The sequence below is a fragment of the Achroia grisella genome, unplaced genomic scaffold (genome assembly GCF_030625045.1).
Source record: "Achroia grisella isolate CSIRO2021 unplaced genomic scaffold, CSIRO_AGI_Agris_v1 utg1179, whole genome shotgun sequence".
Classification (NCBI taxonomy): Eukaryota; Metazoa; Arthropoda; class Insecta; order Lepidoptera; family Pyralidae; genus Achroia; species Achroia grisella.
Genome location: NW_026712591.1, coordinates 35,741 through 53,966, shown reverse-complemented (window position 1 = coordinate 53,966; position 18,226 = coordinate 35,741). Strand labels below are relative to the sequence as shown.

Below are 18,226 nucleotides of genomic sequence, written 5' to 3'. Positions count from 1 at the left end.
TGTAAAAATTACTATTTGTACGGAAACGACAAAAATATATTTTTATTCTGCATAACACTACGACAGTAATGGAAACATTAGTATATGTACGTAAATTATACAATTCTGTTATGGAAACGTCATATTAAACTTTAAAACTAATTTATTAGAATAAAAGTTTCCGATTAAACAAATCGGTATGGCTACCCCGCTACAGGTAGTAACATTTTTTTTTGGTTTTGTTTATCCTCAGTCAGAAAGGCAAAGGGAACTGCGCTCATACAGCCAAGGTGCTAACATTATTTAAAAATTTGACATTTAAACCTGTCAATTTAGTCTCCCGGATTAAAAAACAAACTATAACCAAGTATGGCACTTACAAATTAATTACTAAGCTACTTGGTGTCCCTGTAGCCCCAAACCCCGCATGTTTATGGGGGCTCGACCCCAGAGTGGGAGCATAGCAAATGGCTAACGCGGGGCGAGAGGGAAGGTTGAAAGGAAGAGGAAATGGATAGGAAAAAGAGGAAGAAGGGGAAAAGGACGGTGGTGGACCACGTCGTCGAACTGAAAGAGCGACAAAACTAGGAACTCGGCAAATCCCGGAGAGTCGCGCGGACTAAATAAAAAAAGAATGAAAATGACGATCAAGAATGGGAAAGCTGTTTGGATGAAGCAATTGGTTTTAAATATCTGCCAAAGTAGAGAGTACTTAAAACAAAGAGGTTAACAGAGAATAAACCTTAAAAGTTATATGTTTTGTTAATTTATTTTGAATGTTTATTTAAAATAAAAATTATTTGTAGAAATACTTTTGCACTTATTATTTACTATAGTATTTATTAAACAGCTTTACGAATCTATGCCTTGCTTACCTTTAATATTCTTTGAGAACCGACGACTACAGAAATATCTACCCGAGCGAAGCCGGGTTTTCATCTAGAATTAAAAAAATTGTTGCTGTGTTTAATATAACGCGTATGTACTTAATTGGAAGTTATCATAAATATTTATTTTCGGTAATGTATTAAAAACATCATAACATCCGAGGTACAAACGATCATTTATAATATAATAATGTGACGGATATATTCATTATTTCCACTGCACGCATATTTAATATACGGAAGAGAGAAGGACGATCGTAGTTATCGAATCAAAGACTTTTGAAGTTCACTAAGATTAATAACCAGTAAAATAATTAACGCACTGGAATTATTTACTCAGTGTTTTCATTTTTTAATAGACGCAAGAAGGCGACTGTGGACAACTAAGGCTAAAAACACCCTTACAAAAATATGGTTTAGTAAAGTGTATTACCGTGGGGTACCTGCAAGAACAATTCATAATATTACTACGTTGTACTTTTTTATAATTCAAATAATAGCAATTATATGTTTATTATTTGGCATAATAGTATAATAGATTAACTATTGTAACAGATTTCATTAGATACTTATTTACCCCGCTGTCTTATCATTACTAATATTTAAGAGCGCAAATGTAGTATTCATTAGCTTGATATATTGTCATATAGAAATTTTATATGTAGAATAGATCCTAATATTTCAAATATACCTACTAATATAAAATACTAAAGAATTTGTTTAAACATACCTCTTACGGAATATAATAAAACTTTTTAAATTTTTTTAGATAACTCAATGCTTCAGGAAGTTTGTATTATATTAACATCAATGGTCTAATCGAGGAATTGAGCAAAAAGGAAAGAGTTAGAGGATAAATTTAGCGAATATGAAGTCAAAACACGGGTGGGATATAATGTAGATACGATTCGAGTTGAGGACCTTTGAAATTAAATTAGAATTCGAGTGAAACCACGAGCCACTGAAAGCTATATGTATATTTATATTATTCACCAAAGTCTAATTTGGTCGCTAGTTGGCTATGTAAATTTCCTAATAAAAATTATAAAATTCAAATAAATTATTGCAATTATAAAGCAGAAGATATTTTTAAACTTATTAAATTTGGTAGTGGCATTCAAATAACAAATCCTAGCCTTGATTACATCTCGTGGTAAATACTTAAATAAACATAAAACACTTAGATTTGACCTTTGTTCATTAGTTAGTGTATATTATTTACTTCAAGATCAACGAACGAAAAGCAATAACTAGGACAGTCTATATTCGAAGTCGCAAGGATTCGGTAGTTTAAAAAGATATTTCAATGAAATCTACGTAATAACGTGTATCATTGCCTATCTTTATCATTTCGCATCGAAACCTCTTGACGTGCACTTCTCTATGAAACAAAATACGTTTAAAATGACGTTCTTTATTATACAAATATATATATAGTGGATTACGTTCGTAAGATTATGTACCATATTTCCTTATAATTGCTTAAAAGAGGAAATTTCAGATTATAAATTGTTACTACTAAGGTACTACGGTACGGTACGGTAAGGTACTGTTAAGGTACTATGTATGGAAAGCAATAGATTTCCACGAACAAAAGCGCGCTTCTTAAATTATTAATGAACTATATAGAAGAGAAACTGAAAATTCTTTTCATATTAAGCAAATTGTTGGTTATTGACTAATTTTGATAGCATAAAAATGTACACAATAAGAAAAATCACTGACGAGTTTCAAGCTGTATAACTCTATAATGGGTATAGGAACTAAATGCATATCAACAGTGATGATATCGCAAACAGGAAATAAGTTGCATTTAATGGCATTAATGATTCGTTTAAATGTCTTCTACTAAATTATGACATAAGGTGTGGTTATCTACACCTCACTAACTCAGTCAAAATAAACAACCATTAAACGACAAAGCGCAGATTAAATAGTACTTCAATAGTAATAAAATAAACTATAAAATTTATAATTTATTTAAATCTAGGTAATTATTGTCTAATGTAAATATCGTTGAATGGTCCACTTAAGATAAAATTAATAAAAACAGATAAAAACACGAATACAATTCGACTACAAATTAATTTTACTATATTTTATAAAAACAAAATAAAGATAACATTAAAACTATTTTATGACCATATTATAGCGTTTTACGTAAGTGTATTAGAATAGAATAGTACTCGTATGTATATATACTAATACAATAATAATGAATATTATTAAATGAATAGTAGATAAGTAATTTTGTCTACCCTTCGAACAAGTCTTATAGGTAAAAAAATTATACGATCTACTTAGAACACAAAAATTAAGACCATAATTTAATCAGTGATAGGGGTAAGCAGCTGAGTACACTAGAAATCCTCCCTGGTTTCGTTACACACGAGGTCAAGATCCAAGTCGGTGCCTACCACTGCTCCTATATTGTCCCTACGACTTGAGGGTCATGTGTAGACCAATTATTCTATAATTATTTCAGTGACATTTAATTATGCTTGTAGGTATGTCCGATTCTGTAACACAACATGTAGGTACTTAAAATATACTCCAAGGACTTTACCAATATCGTTTAACAATATTGTGACAAATATAAACTATATGACAGTAAAACGTATATAATTTTTATACATTTATCATCGTCAGAAGGCAGATCGTGTCTACTAAAGAGCATAGACCTATGTATAATACTCCCGCTATGTCATAACTTTCTTTAATATTTTTGAGACTAATACAGAAACTTTAGATCTTTCTACATTGTCATAATTTTCTAATATGGTCAGTTATTAGTTAATAAATCGACAGACCTTTTGTAATTTAGTTCATTTAGCTTACAACAATAGTAGGTACGTACTCTTTGTGTAACGCGTGATATCCAAAAGTTACACAAAGTAAACTTGCTTGCTTCATGTTATTGACATTTGCATGATACGTTCTTATTACTTTAATAGTTATACTCCATATTAAACTATATAAAATACATTTTAAATTCTAAAATTTCTAAAAATATGTTCATTAATTTAGTTATAATATATAAATAATAAATAATTGCGAACATACAATAAAACTGTAAATCAGTGCGTACAAATATTAGTGCCGGTGTATATAAACTACTAAATGTGTATTTCGAGAAGTTATAACTAGATATTATATTCACCTCTATATAATTCTGTATATGCATGATACAAAAAAAGATGATAATTTTCTAGTGTATCTGAGACAGAAATAAACTTATTTAGCTGTTTTTTCATACATTTTTGAAACATACGATTTTTATATCCCTAATGACACGGAGTCTAGAGGACAAGTAATCATTTTTTTATAATAGGTATAACTATTTACAATAAATTAAGTAACTATAAAACTACACTATACTACATTGCATTTTAAGATATGTAATATTTTTAGTTCAAGGATATAATATTAATCGTTTTGTAAAATTAAAAAAGCAAACAAAATTTATACAGTATACATTATGGTAATTTTATATTCAAATTATTAAAAATATTTCAATATTAGCATAGCAAAGATAATTATAAGTTTACTACAAAACACGGAACGTAAATAAATATAAAAAAAAATCGTTATTAAGTACCATAGAGATGAAACAAAACATTAACTACTACGTAGCTATAGATACCTACTTCTGTCAGCCCTTAGTACCTCAAGGTTCTATTATTTATTATATGGTTAGATCATTCCTATTTGAGGCACTTATCTTATTTTTTTCTATTATCTTTTACACACAATATACACTTTAACCGTAAAGTTTACAAAGATTATATAGTACAGAATATTAATACAATGCTGGATAAACTTAAAAATTACGAACTTTGTAAATTCAATCTTAAGTTTTAAGTTGAAAGACTAATTACAATGAATATTAGAATTCTAAACCAGTATTGTATTAGGTGTGCAATGTCAGTAACATGTTTGGAACTACGATTTTTAACAGACTATTCGTCTGTTAAAAAGCAGTCGACACACATATGTACGTTTGACACGAAAATGAACATTTTACCACGAAACTATGAATGGATGAGAATACAATCGTTCATTCTCATTTAGACTACTCAACCCGCTTTCACGATTTTTTTACAAAATAATTAATTATTACCTTATTTAAATCGATATATCAGGCTTATATTACTCGCTATCGCTGTGCTATTAGTTACAATTAATAGCACAGATAACATAATATAATATTACATACTAATAGTCAAATCATGCAATTTTTCTATTAATGCCTGAATTAGAACAATCCAAAGAATTAAAAGGTACCATACAATAGACTATATACAGTGATTTGTACATGGAATTTCTAAAGTTATTTAATGAATATTTAAGGCCAATAATTATAAATATTGGCAGTAAATATACCATTTGTATTTTGAAAAGTAGTCACAAGATCATACACAAAGATTTGTTATTTCTAATGTATATATAGAAACTGAACCACAGAATATTTACAACTACATTCCTGAGTATTGATAAAAGAAATTATAAAAGATAAAGTAACAGCCGTCCAAATGTTTACTGAACTACAAGTAGGTATACTATTATATATTCCCAATGAAGAAACGGGTTTCAAATTTAAATGACTGTACATATGTAGACACAATTAATGAATTGTAACATTTAACTCTACTTTTAGATCACATTTAGCTATCATAATAAATTGAAATTAGTGTCCACTAATCTGTTCATTTAGAAGATAATCTTAAGTCATAAAAACTACGTAGGTATTGCGAAGGAACAACTTGAAACTATTGGATCAATATATATATTATAGGTATTTTTAGGGAAAGTTATCCAATTATACAAATAACTGACATAGATAAATATAATTATATAATCTTAAAAAGGATAGGTACTTAAGAATCCTCTAATTTATCAAACAAAATCATATGACCAATTTATTGAATGTAGCGTTCTTTTTATACATGATTATTTAACTTGCCTGCCCTATCACTATATGTTGATAGATCAGTGTTAAATCATTAGTTCATTGGTATCTACGTCGCTGAAAAAACGTCATAACAACGTCGATTTTTATGTGATCGATATTTGAGTGTATTAGAGTGATCTCTTACAATGGACGCACTACTCTACTTTAATAACATAACAATCCACTCTTATGTTAAGATCTACCAAGAAGAGACATAGTAATTTATTAGTAAAATTATTAGCACTAAGAAAGAGTTCTGTAATTTATATAAATTCTTATATAAAAAAAAGTAACAGGTTTTGCTCGCACAAGCAAGCAAAGCCTGCTAACAACAGCTAATACAACACGAATTAGACTAAACTTTGCATTAATGAGATCTATTTGAATGCAATGATTTATGTGAAACAAAATGAATAAGCAACAAACGGAAGAGCACGGGCCGCTATAAAGAATACAAGTAAAATACACAAGAACTGCCACATTGTTTAAATTTAGTTTTCCAATAAGTATATATAACGTAATAGTTTTCTTAATATTAATAATAATAGTTTCTATTAAAAAATAACGATTATCTAAGTTTATGATATGTATCTTATTACTATAAGAAAATATTTAGGTGTAATTGTGATTATTTTAATATTCTACTGAGTAATTTCATTGATTGCTAATGTGAGGTAAAAAGGCATATATCAAGATCAAATGATTAAGAAGTACTATTTAGGTTAGTTTTCAAAGCGCAATAGACGACGAGTGCCTACACTTGCTTATAACTTTATTTATTTGCTAATTATTATTAAATTATATATTTAAGTGCAAATTAAGTATGACTTAAATCAAAGAAATAATGAAAAGTACTTTCATAAGGTAGCCTTATGTAATTAGTATTGGAGTTTAAATATATATACGAGTATGTTTAGTTCATAATGTAGCATTCATTTACTATTCATATAATTTATATTGAGCATACATAAACAAAACACCTTTCTTTGCGTTTGATATAAGTTATAAATAGATTTAATGAAATGAAACAAAGGATACTTATCAATTTTATTTATATAAATAAGTTTTTGTTAGTTACTTTAATGAATGATCATTTTGATTCTGAAATCATTCTGATATAAAATATTTTTTATAGTGCTTTATTTTAAAGAATGATATAATACTTTAATTTAAGGAAAAATATAGGCAATGTAAAATCAAATATCCTAACACAACTGTTCAATATCATTTGATCTATGTATGTCTATGTTACCTGCCTACTATTAATAAATTACGTGAGTGTTATACCGAATCGGCACAGTCTCGTGTGAACTCTTGCGCAACAGGCCGCAAGGGGCTATAAACGCCCGCACCTGTTCAATTAAAAAATAAATTTATAACAAAAAAGGTAAGTTACAATTACAATTCTAATTATGTAATAATATAAATACGACTTATCAAAAACAGGGTAGTTTTATATAAATTAAATGTACTTCTTGTCATGGAAGCTTTAAATTATAAAAAACATATACAATATGAGAGAGGGTTGATTATAAACACAACACTTTAGTACATATATAGATACTCTTTAGATCTATTTATTCCTATATATATATATAGAGAAAAAGATATGGTGTAATGTAAATAATGATTACTTATTATCATTATCATTTAAAAATGATAGAGAAATACTTTTATTTATGGTTGTTCATGAACTCCATGGTTGTAAGACTATGAATAGGTATATCCTATACAAAAGAAAGCATTTTATTATCAAAAAATATTTCATATTAATAGGTTTTTTTATTATTATGACATATAAATCATCATTATTATTATGGCAGGTTGGTTAAAGTCTTTGTCTAAAATTTCTTTTTAAAATGTTCATCATTTATAGTGAGTATCATAGTTATCGTGTTATAACGCTACACAAATTATATTATATAACTTGACGAAATATTGTAACGGTTGAATGTCAACTTTTCTTTGTCTTTTGCCTACAAAACTTTAAAATAAGTAATAATTAATATGAGTAAATGTAACAACGGTAAGATACCTTTTCTAGAAATTATTATAAATCTTCTTTGTTGAATCTACATTTGGAGTGGACGAAAGAATATATATATTATATATGACTATTTAAAGTGCTTATTTGCTAACTTAAAACACCTAAAATTGTTGAAATATTATAATTCTATTTGTCATATCTTTTGTTTAGTCAATTTGAAATAATATATCTTATAATTACTAAATATTACACGGAACTTCAATTAGCGTTACGGAGATAAGAATTAATATAGATAAAAAAACTAATAAATCATTAATCCCAAATTCATGCAAACATCTACTAAGGTTAAGAAACATTTTAATAGTAATGTAAGCACACACGAACAAATGAAATATATAAAATCGTTGCTTGACCAAAGAACACCTCTCTGTAAACAATTATCTATGACTTTTGGCAACGTAAAGTGCAAGAATGTATGTGTACATATATATGAGTAGTACAAGTAGTTAATTGAGCATCAAAAATCGATTCCACGCATGTCAAACCAAACTACGTCCTACTCAACAGCAAATAAAAATACGCTCTTGATATATGTGTAATTATCAACACCACCCTTTTATCCTTTATAGGAAAATTGAAACTCCTTTCATAACTCAAATATTTTATTTTCATTTCAATACGACTTAATACCAATAATATTTGTTGTACTATATTAGGAATACTAATGATTGATTATATTTATTATGTAGTTACTTTAACAAATAAATTTTTAATATATTTGAATGTGAATCTTATTTAAAAATATTAAAAATTCAACAGTTATACGTCGAGAACATACTATATAGACACAACCATCTTATAAATAAGAGGTCTTCTAAAGCAATACAAATAAAAAACATTTTTTGAAAAATCAGGAACTCACTGCGATTAACCGCCGCAATTACTGTCATTTGTTTATCACTCACTAGAAAAATTAATCAATATTTTTCCCTATAATTCGTCCTTACTCTAGGTACAAAATATACAAAAATACATAAAGTTTATAACAGTCACATTAATCATAATAAAAGTCAACTTTTAATAATTTAATAAAATATGCCTTTTACCATCACAAATGACAATAGCAATATTTTGACATATTTATTATACAAAATATTATTCAATTATATTTGCTAATGATGTCGACTCAACACTAATTAAATATTATGTCTCTACTGGAATATAAATGTCCAATTTTTATACGAATTTGAATAAAATAGGACCAGTGTGCTAGCGACTCCACATAGTAATACATCTTGTATAATTTATTATACCTATTGCATATAACACTGCACCCATTTTGAGTATAGTCTATTAGATCATAGATATTCTTTACCTAATTAAATAATCGGTAAATAAAAATAAATCATTCATAACAGTGTCAATTTATAGTTAAACCGGTTTAGTAATAAATTTTACAATGTACATATCATAAATAAAAAAAATAAATAAATGAAAAGTAAACTATTTTCTTTAAATTGTATATTAATAGCAGTAAAATGTATTATATATACTATACACATAAGTTGAGACAATATATAATAGGAAGTATGAAACATGAAGCTACTACTTTAACATTTTAGAAATTTCACGTGTTCGTGTCAAACACAATTATTAAAACCGGATTAACAGGTGTTAAAATTACCCGTAACTTTGTTTATTACTATTACAAGATATTAAATAACATAAGGTTTGAATGAATGGTCTATCGTTATAGCAGTTCAATAATTGTATGTTATATATCAAAAATTAAATGTTTAAAAAAAATTTCTATTCATATTTCAGTTGCAAATTATTATTCTTTAGTTTCTGGATACACGTAATCACATACGTACAAAGATAGACGACGTAATACAAATTTGAGTGAATCTGAATGTAATTCATTCGTTCATACATCTGATATTACAGAATATTTAAAATTCTACAAATTAGCAAACTAGCTACGAAATATTATATTTTTTGTTGAAATTTGGAGTCTAAACTTAATCGGAAGTTGTTTACACATAGTTTATTAACAAATATAAAGACCCAAAGTATTTAATGTCATCAATCTATTGGTGTATCTCGTGTACTTATAATATTTCTTGAACAGAATGTTCTAAACTTTACTTTTTAATCTATTACAAAACAAAAAAGTAATGGCATATATCAATAGGTAGGTACTATCTTTCAGTTAATCTGAAATATCAATAATTTAAGTAAATACATTGTTGTTATCCAATTTGTTACTTTTTAGTTGTTTTAGAAGACGCAAATTACATTTTTAATTAAATAGGTATGTACAAACACTTGTTACACTCTGATTATCAGCATATATCCAATATTAGAAAATTTACAAAATAAATTTTTTTTAAAAAGCCGTAGATTCTAAAGTTACAAATTATATAAAAAGTAGCTTTTCAAAGCAAACCAAGTTGTGAGTAAACTTTACTATAAACTATGTATGCTTCTTTGTTAAAATACGATAAATATTTAATTTGCGGATATACGAGTAATTTTAATACCGCATTAAAATATGATAAATTATTTTTAAATCAACGCCTTCTACCAAGTCGTAAAACATGTCGCACATAACTAATTATTTTGAATACATATTATACCATTAATTCTCAACGATCGATTAGTAAAATATGCGTATGTTGTAAATATAATCACGCACACGGACTATAATGAAGATTTAGAAAATCATATGCGAATTATAAATATTTTTGTGCCATATTTATTTTAAACATAAAAGACACCGTGATTATACAACATGTGTCTCATTTAAATAGAACATGACTTTTAATTAATGAAAATATATATCTTTCTATCGTAATACACATATTTAAAAATTATTATACTATCAGGCAGCGAGAATGGGGTAGGCAGAAACAATCGATACTAAATTTCTGTTTACTACCAAAAATCAATATTGCAGGCCTATTGCTTCTGATATATTAATCTATTATTATTATCTATGTATTATTGTTACTATGCTGATCGACTGGAGTACAACCGCCAGGTATCCGCATGGCTGTCACAAGCTCGTATTTCCCTTTCCTTCCGTCATGAGCATAATAATTATTACTACTAATTATTATGCTCATAACCTCTGCAAAAAGTCGTAATAGTATAGTTACGTGTACCGATATACAGGCTAATCAAATGTCAACAATCAGGCAGGTTTTTTCAAATATCTTCTTATCTACGGACATCTAAATATAAAAATCTGCTATTGTTGTTGATTCTAACTTAAATATAAAATATTAACACAAATCATCCTTCTCCTGAAGTACCATAGTTATGAGTACAAACATGATTTTCGTTTTGGCATATACTTGTCAATTACTTACTACAACGTTAATCTTCGTTTCATTTCCTTACAAACTTCATCGCAGATCTTTTAGGGTTCCGATTGTAAAAAGTAAACAAATTCGTTTGTGATTAACAATATAATTAGATGCAAGTAAAATCGTCATTATACATTTTAAATTTATATCTCACTACATAAAATGAAATATCTTTTCATCCTTATAATACCTGCTTATTATCAAGCCATAAAATACATAATTTATGTTTAAAGTATACATAATTTATTAATAAATACAAAGAATTATAAATACTACAGTGCAACCGCACATAAAAAGACTACGAATATAGTAAAATACCAAATCTAAACAATTTTTATGAACTTGAATTTATCGTAATATAATATTTGATCACTTTTACTTATTATTCAGCAGCCATTTTCGTGATCAGCGCATTACCATACATTTTAATATGATTATTATTAGATGTGAGTTCGTTTATACTTAAAGTATGTTTGCTAACGTAACTGTCAGTTTCGACGAAGCAGTGGTATTTTTAACATATATGTTAAACGATTTCATATATAATATAATATATAACCTTTATCACACTGGATACAAAGTAAAATATAAGAAAAAATATCATCTCTTTTCTAATATGATAAATATTTAATTTTAGGACATTCTAGTAAGTTTTTAAATTCAGTTAATTTATTTTAAATAGATTTTATGTAATATGTTTTTACAATTAAAGATACTTACCAATTTAATTAATCCTATATATATTGCAGCCTCGGTGGTCTAGCGGTTTAACACACTCGTACTTCCAATGGTTGCGTGTCCGATTCCTCGCACGGAAAAATAAAAAGAAAAGACCATAATCCTTATGAACTAAGACAATTCATAAATGGAATTGTCATGATATATAGTCTTGAACACACATCACCAGATTCGTAAACATAAATAAAAATTATGATTATGAATAGTAGCTTTGTGCTGATATTATACCGTACATAGATACATATAAGGCTTTATATAGATAAAGGCACTTCCGGATACCTAATGTACTTTTTTCTAATAAAATTATTTTATTTTAATACAATTCCGATATAGTAGTATAATAGAACCTGTATCAGTAACCTCCTGTTAATTTATTAACCTTTATTTAAATTCTTGCCATTAAGATATTCAGGTGTGGTTAAAATTTTTTCGTGTCTTTTATAATCGTTTAACTACAATGTTTATAATATTTGCATGGGTATTTCCTAATTTGGTATATCCATAATTTAGAAAACTATATTTCACTATATTTTTCTAATTTAGATTCAAAATATAGAGATGTTTATTCTATAGAATAAAATTATTAAAAACTGCGATTGAATTGTAACTTCTTACCCCCAGGTCTAAAACTTGAATGATACGATTGTGAGCTAACTTTAAAAGACACAAAAACTAGAAGCTGTTTCGTTTCGAGCAATAAACCCTTGTAACACGATAATGAATTCCAAAAGCAATCAATAAGATATTTCTAGCGATTTAATGGTAAAGCAGTTGAGATTTCTACAGCTTAAAGAATGAAAATATAATCAAACTAAAAAAATCTGAAAATGTCTTGCTTTTGTAATATCTTTGTAATAATAATTACAAAGATATTATAAAGCAAGACATCGTATACAAAACTTCCGTATTTCTTAAATTGTCCTACGATGACGTAATATTTTTACTTGACCATTCATATAACTGACATTATTAAGGACCTCCAAAAGGCCAAGTAAATACATAAATTCTACACACCAACACCTCATTAGTGTATTTCATTCCGTTTATTCATGTTTTCAATTTTTAATCACGCGAACTATATCTTCAAGACACAACATTAATCATGTCAATATCTAAAGAAGATGTTATTTCTGTGAAATCTATTAACATTTAAAGTTGTTTTTTTAATGAAGTTATTAATGTTTTGTTTATACACTTAACCGATACTTTATAGAAACAACAGTACGTTTCTTATAGTTAATCTACCCGGTGCTACTCTACTCTATGTGTCGCAAACTTTGAATAACAAATATATTAGGTCATGTTAGAAACATATAGTTCCCTTTATACCTGTATATTTTACCGATGAAAGTACGTATTACAAAAATTCCTCAATTAACTTACCATATATTTGTATACAAGCAATTACGATAAGATACTTGTACTATATTTTGATAATTATTATATAAAATATCTACTTATGCGATAAAAGCTTATAGATCTATCTATTCTAAATAGGACATTTTAATTATAACAATTACAGTTTTTTTTCAATGTACAGAAACATCTTTCATTATGTTATTGGTTCTTATTTTACAGATGTATCAACGAAGACTATACATAATCATCGCAGTATTAGCATGTTTTCTACAAGCACAAGGAGCAGACAAATATACAGATGAAAATAGGCCTTACGAGTTTGGTTTCAACATTGAGGGTGAACAACACAGACATGAGAAAAAAGGTAACATTATATTTATTTATTACTGTCTGAAAAGTGATGTTGGAAATAACAATAAATTATTTTTAGTATGAAAGCCGATTGGAATGTTTTCGAGTGAAGTTTACCAGAATACATTAGTCAAATCCGCACCCAAAGTTTAGTCAGTTAGTTACGGTATTTCTGAGTTCACACTAACGTACAGACAACTAAAAAACTAAACTATTCTAATATTCCTTATTTTTACTACTAGGTTTTACTACTTTGATAAAGACCCCCAGTAAAAATTAAAAATCCTGTCAAACTATACATGTATAAAACATATGTATGTTTCATGTACACAATCATCTGTTAGCTGTCAACGGTCAATAAAAAGTATTTAATTATTAGTCTACGGCAGATTACCGATATACCTACATTCTAACAGGTGAAATTTTAGCAGGGATCTCATGTTTTAATTTTCGCTGTTAACGCAGTTAACTCTTAAGTGAATTCAATTGAGAGAAGTCATATTATTTCTATAATATATATGTATATATTTTTTAAATATTATTTAACAATCAGTTGCAATAATATGAACTTACAAGTTCATATTATTGCAATTGTTCATATAAAATTATCCTATGTGTTAATCTAAGACATAGTATATCTGTGTATTAAAATTTTGTCAAATCCGTCTGGTAGTGTGAAAGTGTAACAAACAACCATCCACATATCCATCCTCTCAAACTTTGGCGTTTACAGCAGCAGGAATAATAGTAATTATGATAAAAGATGGCTATACTTGTATTCTTAAATACATCAATTCAGTCAAAAGTCAATTAGAGTCGCCATTATGGTTAATTTAAGGCCATTTCCTGGTTGTGTCTATACAACATGGTTTTACTCGATAAGCTTGCGATAATCTTGCGCAACCAGTACCTAAAAGAACTTATTCCATTATAGGTGCTCGGCAACTAATCTATAACCGCAGCGAATATTTACAGAATCAACCAAGGAAAACCGAGAAACCCTCACTATTTACTTACATTTTTAATTACATATATTATTTATAGCTTATTCTTTAGTAATATAATATTATCTTACGTGTGGTAATATATTGCCACTTATAATGATATACAAAAAATGAGCCTCCAGACTCATCTACCTATTTATTTTTAAATAATCATGTTTAGTATATATTTTTTAAATACAATTACTTTAAAATTGTAAAATATTATTATTATATTTTATATGATTGTGGTGGTAAATATATTTATTTACCATCAAATTATTAGTGTTAAACTTGTTCAACTACATTGATAATGGTAGATACCATTTATAGATACCGAACCTATAATATCGGAGATTTAGTCGATTACCTTTTTTATGTTTATGCAATGTTACCAGAGAGTTAAAATTATTTATAATGTTGACGTCGGCAAAATACTTATTTACAAATACAAAAGTACAACATACGTAGGTTTTCTGAGTCTCATTAAAATAAAGTAGCACAAAATTAGTTATAATTTAAATATGGATATTTATTATTATAATCGTAGTTGGCTCCCATAATTACCAGACAGGTTTTCACACAGATTATTTTTAAATATAAAATCAAATGATACACAGTTATCAAATCCATTTATCAGTAAATTTGCCATTCACAAACCTATTTCGACTCACAAGACATGTCACAGAGTGATTTGGTACCGCTAATAGATGCTTAACCGGTTATCTATCTAGTCAGGCTATCCATTAACTGGTAATATTTTGTTCCCTACTCATTTATTACAAGCTTTATGGGTTACAAAACTTGAACAGACAAATAAATTAAAATAAGTAGTTTTATGAATTACTAGCTGGCGATTTACAGTAATTTGGTAATACTGTACCTTTTAATCTGTCTATCTAGGGATATCAGTACCTTAATAATCTCTGATTAAAATTAAAAATAAATTACCCTTCCAACAGGTCGTTCTTATCATTGGTAGGTACCCTTTCTTTGTGCTTGATATTCAGAGTTTTTATTTGCAATAATTAACAGAAATGACTGAATATATGTAGAAGTAACTATTTTTTTAAAGTAATATAAACTACAAACAATGCCTTTTAGTTAGGTGTTCTAACATTACAATAATCTATATAATTTATTCACATTCTAAGATACATAAAGAAATAAGATAGATTCGATCAAGGCTTTGTCGTTCAATAAAACTTAGATCAAATAAAAATATTATAATATTGAAAAATATAGCATTAAAAAAATATCCAAAACCAATTTTATTTTTTTTAGGTTTAGATTTGATTACAGGAGGAGAACTTTAGTAGAAGTATTTTCTAACTTTGTAAATACAAAATTACAAACACTACACAAATACAGCAAAAAAATTTTAAGACAATATATCTACAACGATTAATTTTATTTAAAAAAATATATTAATAAATATATTATTTAAGTTCATATTTTTTTATAAAAAGAAAGGACCATAATCCTTATTAACTAAGACAATTCATAAATGGTATCGTCATGATATATAGTCTTGAACACACATCACCAGATTCGTAAATATAAATAAAAATAACACGAGTTTGTATAAGTGATGTCATTAATCATCTACTAAGCCTATAAAGGATTGCTTTACATAAGTTAAATACCATCACTAAATCAATTAACTTTGATACGGTATTTTGAACAAATATTAGCAAATATTTGATTGCATCATTTTGCTAATGAGGAATCGTACTTCCTCAAATAGTGTTTGTATTATATATGACATTATACTAAAACTTCATAAAGTTATTGCCATTTAATAACCAACCTTTTGACCTTCTTGTCAAGGTGTAAGAACATATACAATTTAGTTTCTTCACTTAATTTGTATATCTTTATTATTCTATTGCATGTACATATATAAAAAATTACCAATGTCATTGTAAGCAGTCAATTAGTAAGTAGCTGTAGCTGTAAGATAACTTTATATCATACTTAGGTATAGTAACGCAGGCATTCTTCTATATCTATGTAGTTAAATGCCACTTGGGGTGGTGCCTCATGTAAAAAATGCAGAGAGGTTAATGTTTATAAAAGTATATTCTACATTCACTACACATACAATTTTAACGATTATTTTTATTTCAGATGAGAGAGGACTAATTATGGGAGAATTCGGATTCATTACCGCTGACGGCGTGTATCACGTAACAGTATACGCTACTGATGAAAATGGCGGATTCAAAATATTATCAATGAAGAACATCCGTGTGAAACCATGTAAGATATATTTTAATGCAACATGGCAACCGTATTGCGGATTGATTTTTAGTCTGCTATCAGTGTTTTCATCACCAGAAACCAGAAAGTCAGTCAGTAATATAAATTAACACACAAGGTTTTTTTTTTATTTCGTTCGTATTCAAACTGATAGTCCGCGTAGTAAACGCTATGTGCTTACTGCGCAGACCAAGATGCTCTCAGTAACAACTATTATTGCATTTGCTAAGTGCTTTAAAAATAAATAAACGTGATTATGGATTCTTTACTTTCAATTTACAGATCCCGGTACAGAAAGCAATGAAAGGCAAGGCCACTCACTTCAGTTCCCAGCCTCATCATCAGGACCTCCACAACAAAGTTCAAATACTCCAAATATACCAAGCCCAGTTGCACCTGCTCCAGTGAAATCATGCTCACATTGCAGTATTCCAACTACCACTACTATAAGACCCCCGCTGACTAATTTAGCACCAGTGAATCCAAATTTAGGACAAGTTTCAGGTAATCCATATCAACTTAATGGAAATCAACAATCAGAGGGCCCCGGTTACAATCAATATCCACAAGGTAATGGAAATCAACTATCTGGGGACCCAGGTTACAATCAATATCCACAAGGTAATGGAAATCAGCAAACAGGAAATCCAAATTATCCACAAACAAATGATATAATTGGATCACCAAATTATCCCGGACAATCGCAACAAAATGGACAGTTTCCAGGACAATATACAAATGGACCTTCGGGAGACCGTAATCCTAAACAATACAATATTAATCAGCAAAATATAGAATCACCCTTAGGGCCCAATAAACCTACCCTTTTATCAGTTAATATGCAAGTAGTACCTGGTGACACCGATATCCACCATAGAGGGCCTAATGAAAAAGAAGGACTACCAAACGGTTTGACTAAAAATGATATGAAGCTTCTGTTATACACTTTTAATTATACTGTCGGTTTCCATGGCCATTTTGAAGAAGGATACACAAATGGTGCTAAACAAGGGTATTATTATGTTACGGGAAGGAATGGAGTGAGAACCCGAATAGATTACGTTGCAGATGAAAATGGCTTCCGTCCAAAAATTTCACAAGAAGTACTAGATTTGATATCCGAAGAGGTACCAAAACCTGAAACGGAAAAAGATGAGAAATATGGCCTGAAAGGTTATGAATTTAAATGGCTTTATTACCCAATTGATTCAACGTCTCGATAGTGCCTAATTAAACATGTATAGTTGAAATATTTGTAAATTACTTTAAGTGCCTAGTATTTTAGACATAGTGGCTAAACATTGTAAGAGTTCAATTTATAGCTTTACTCAATTAGATAAGTACATAAACACTGCCTAATA

At 28.1% G+C, this 18,226-nt stretch overlaps 1 protein-coding gene across 1 annotated transcript; it reads left to right on the top strand.

The window, feature by feature from the left end:
- Positions 1 to 7,124: 7,124 nt before the first annotated feature.
- On the top strand, positions 7,125 to 18,226 carry LOC131853306 (protein lethal(3)malignant blood neoplasm 1-like). Its single transcript, XM_059204169.1, has 4 exons — positions 7,125 to 7,204; positions 13,492 to 13,636; positions 16,734 to 16,865; positions 17,148 to 18,226. The coding sequence occupies exons 2-4, from the start codon at positions 13,492 to 13,494 to the stop codon at positions 18,086 to 18,088; spliced, it is 1,218 nt and encodes a 405-aa protein (XP_059060152.1). The 5' UTR covers positions 7,125 to 7,204; the 3' UTR covers positions 18,089 to 18,226.

Bases quoted from the DNA above. Each gene is read 5' to 3' on its own strand.
- LOC131853306 (XM_059204169.1), top strand. From the start codon at position 13,492: ATGTATCAACGAAGACTATACATAATCATCGCAGTATTAGCATGTTTT. The intron at 13,637-16,733 runs GTAACATTATAT...TTTTTATTTCAG, and splicing joins ACACAGACATGAGAAAAAAG to ATGAGAGAGGACTAATTATG. The intron at 16,866-17,147 runs GTAAGATATATT...TTCAATTTACAG, and splicing joins GAACATCCGTGTGAAACCAT to ATCCCGGTACAGAAAGCAAT.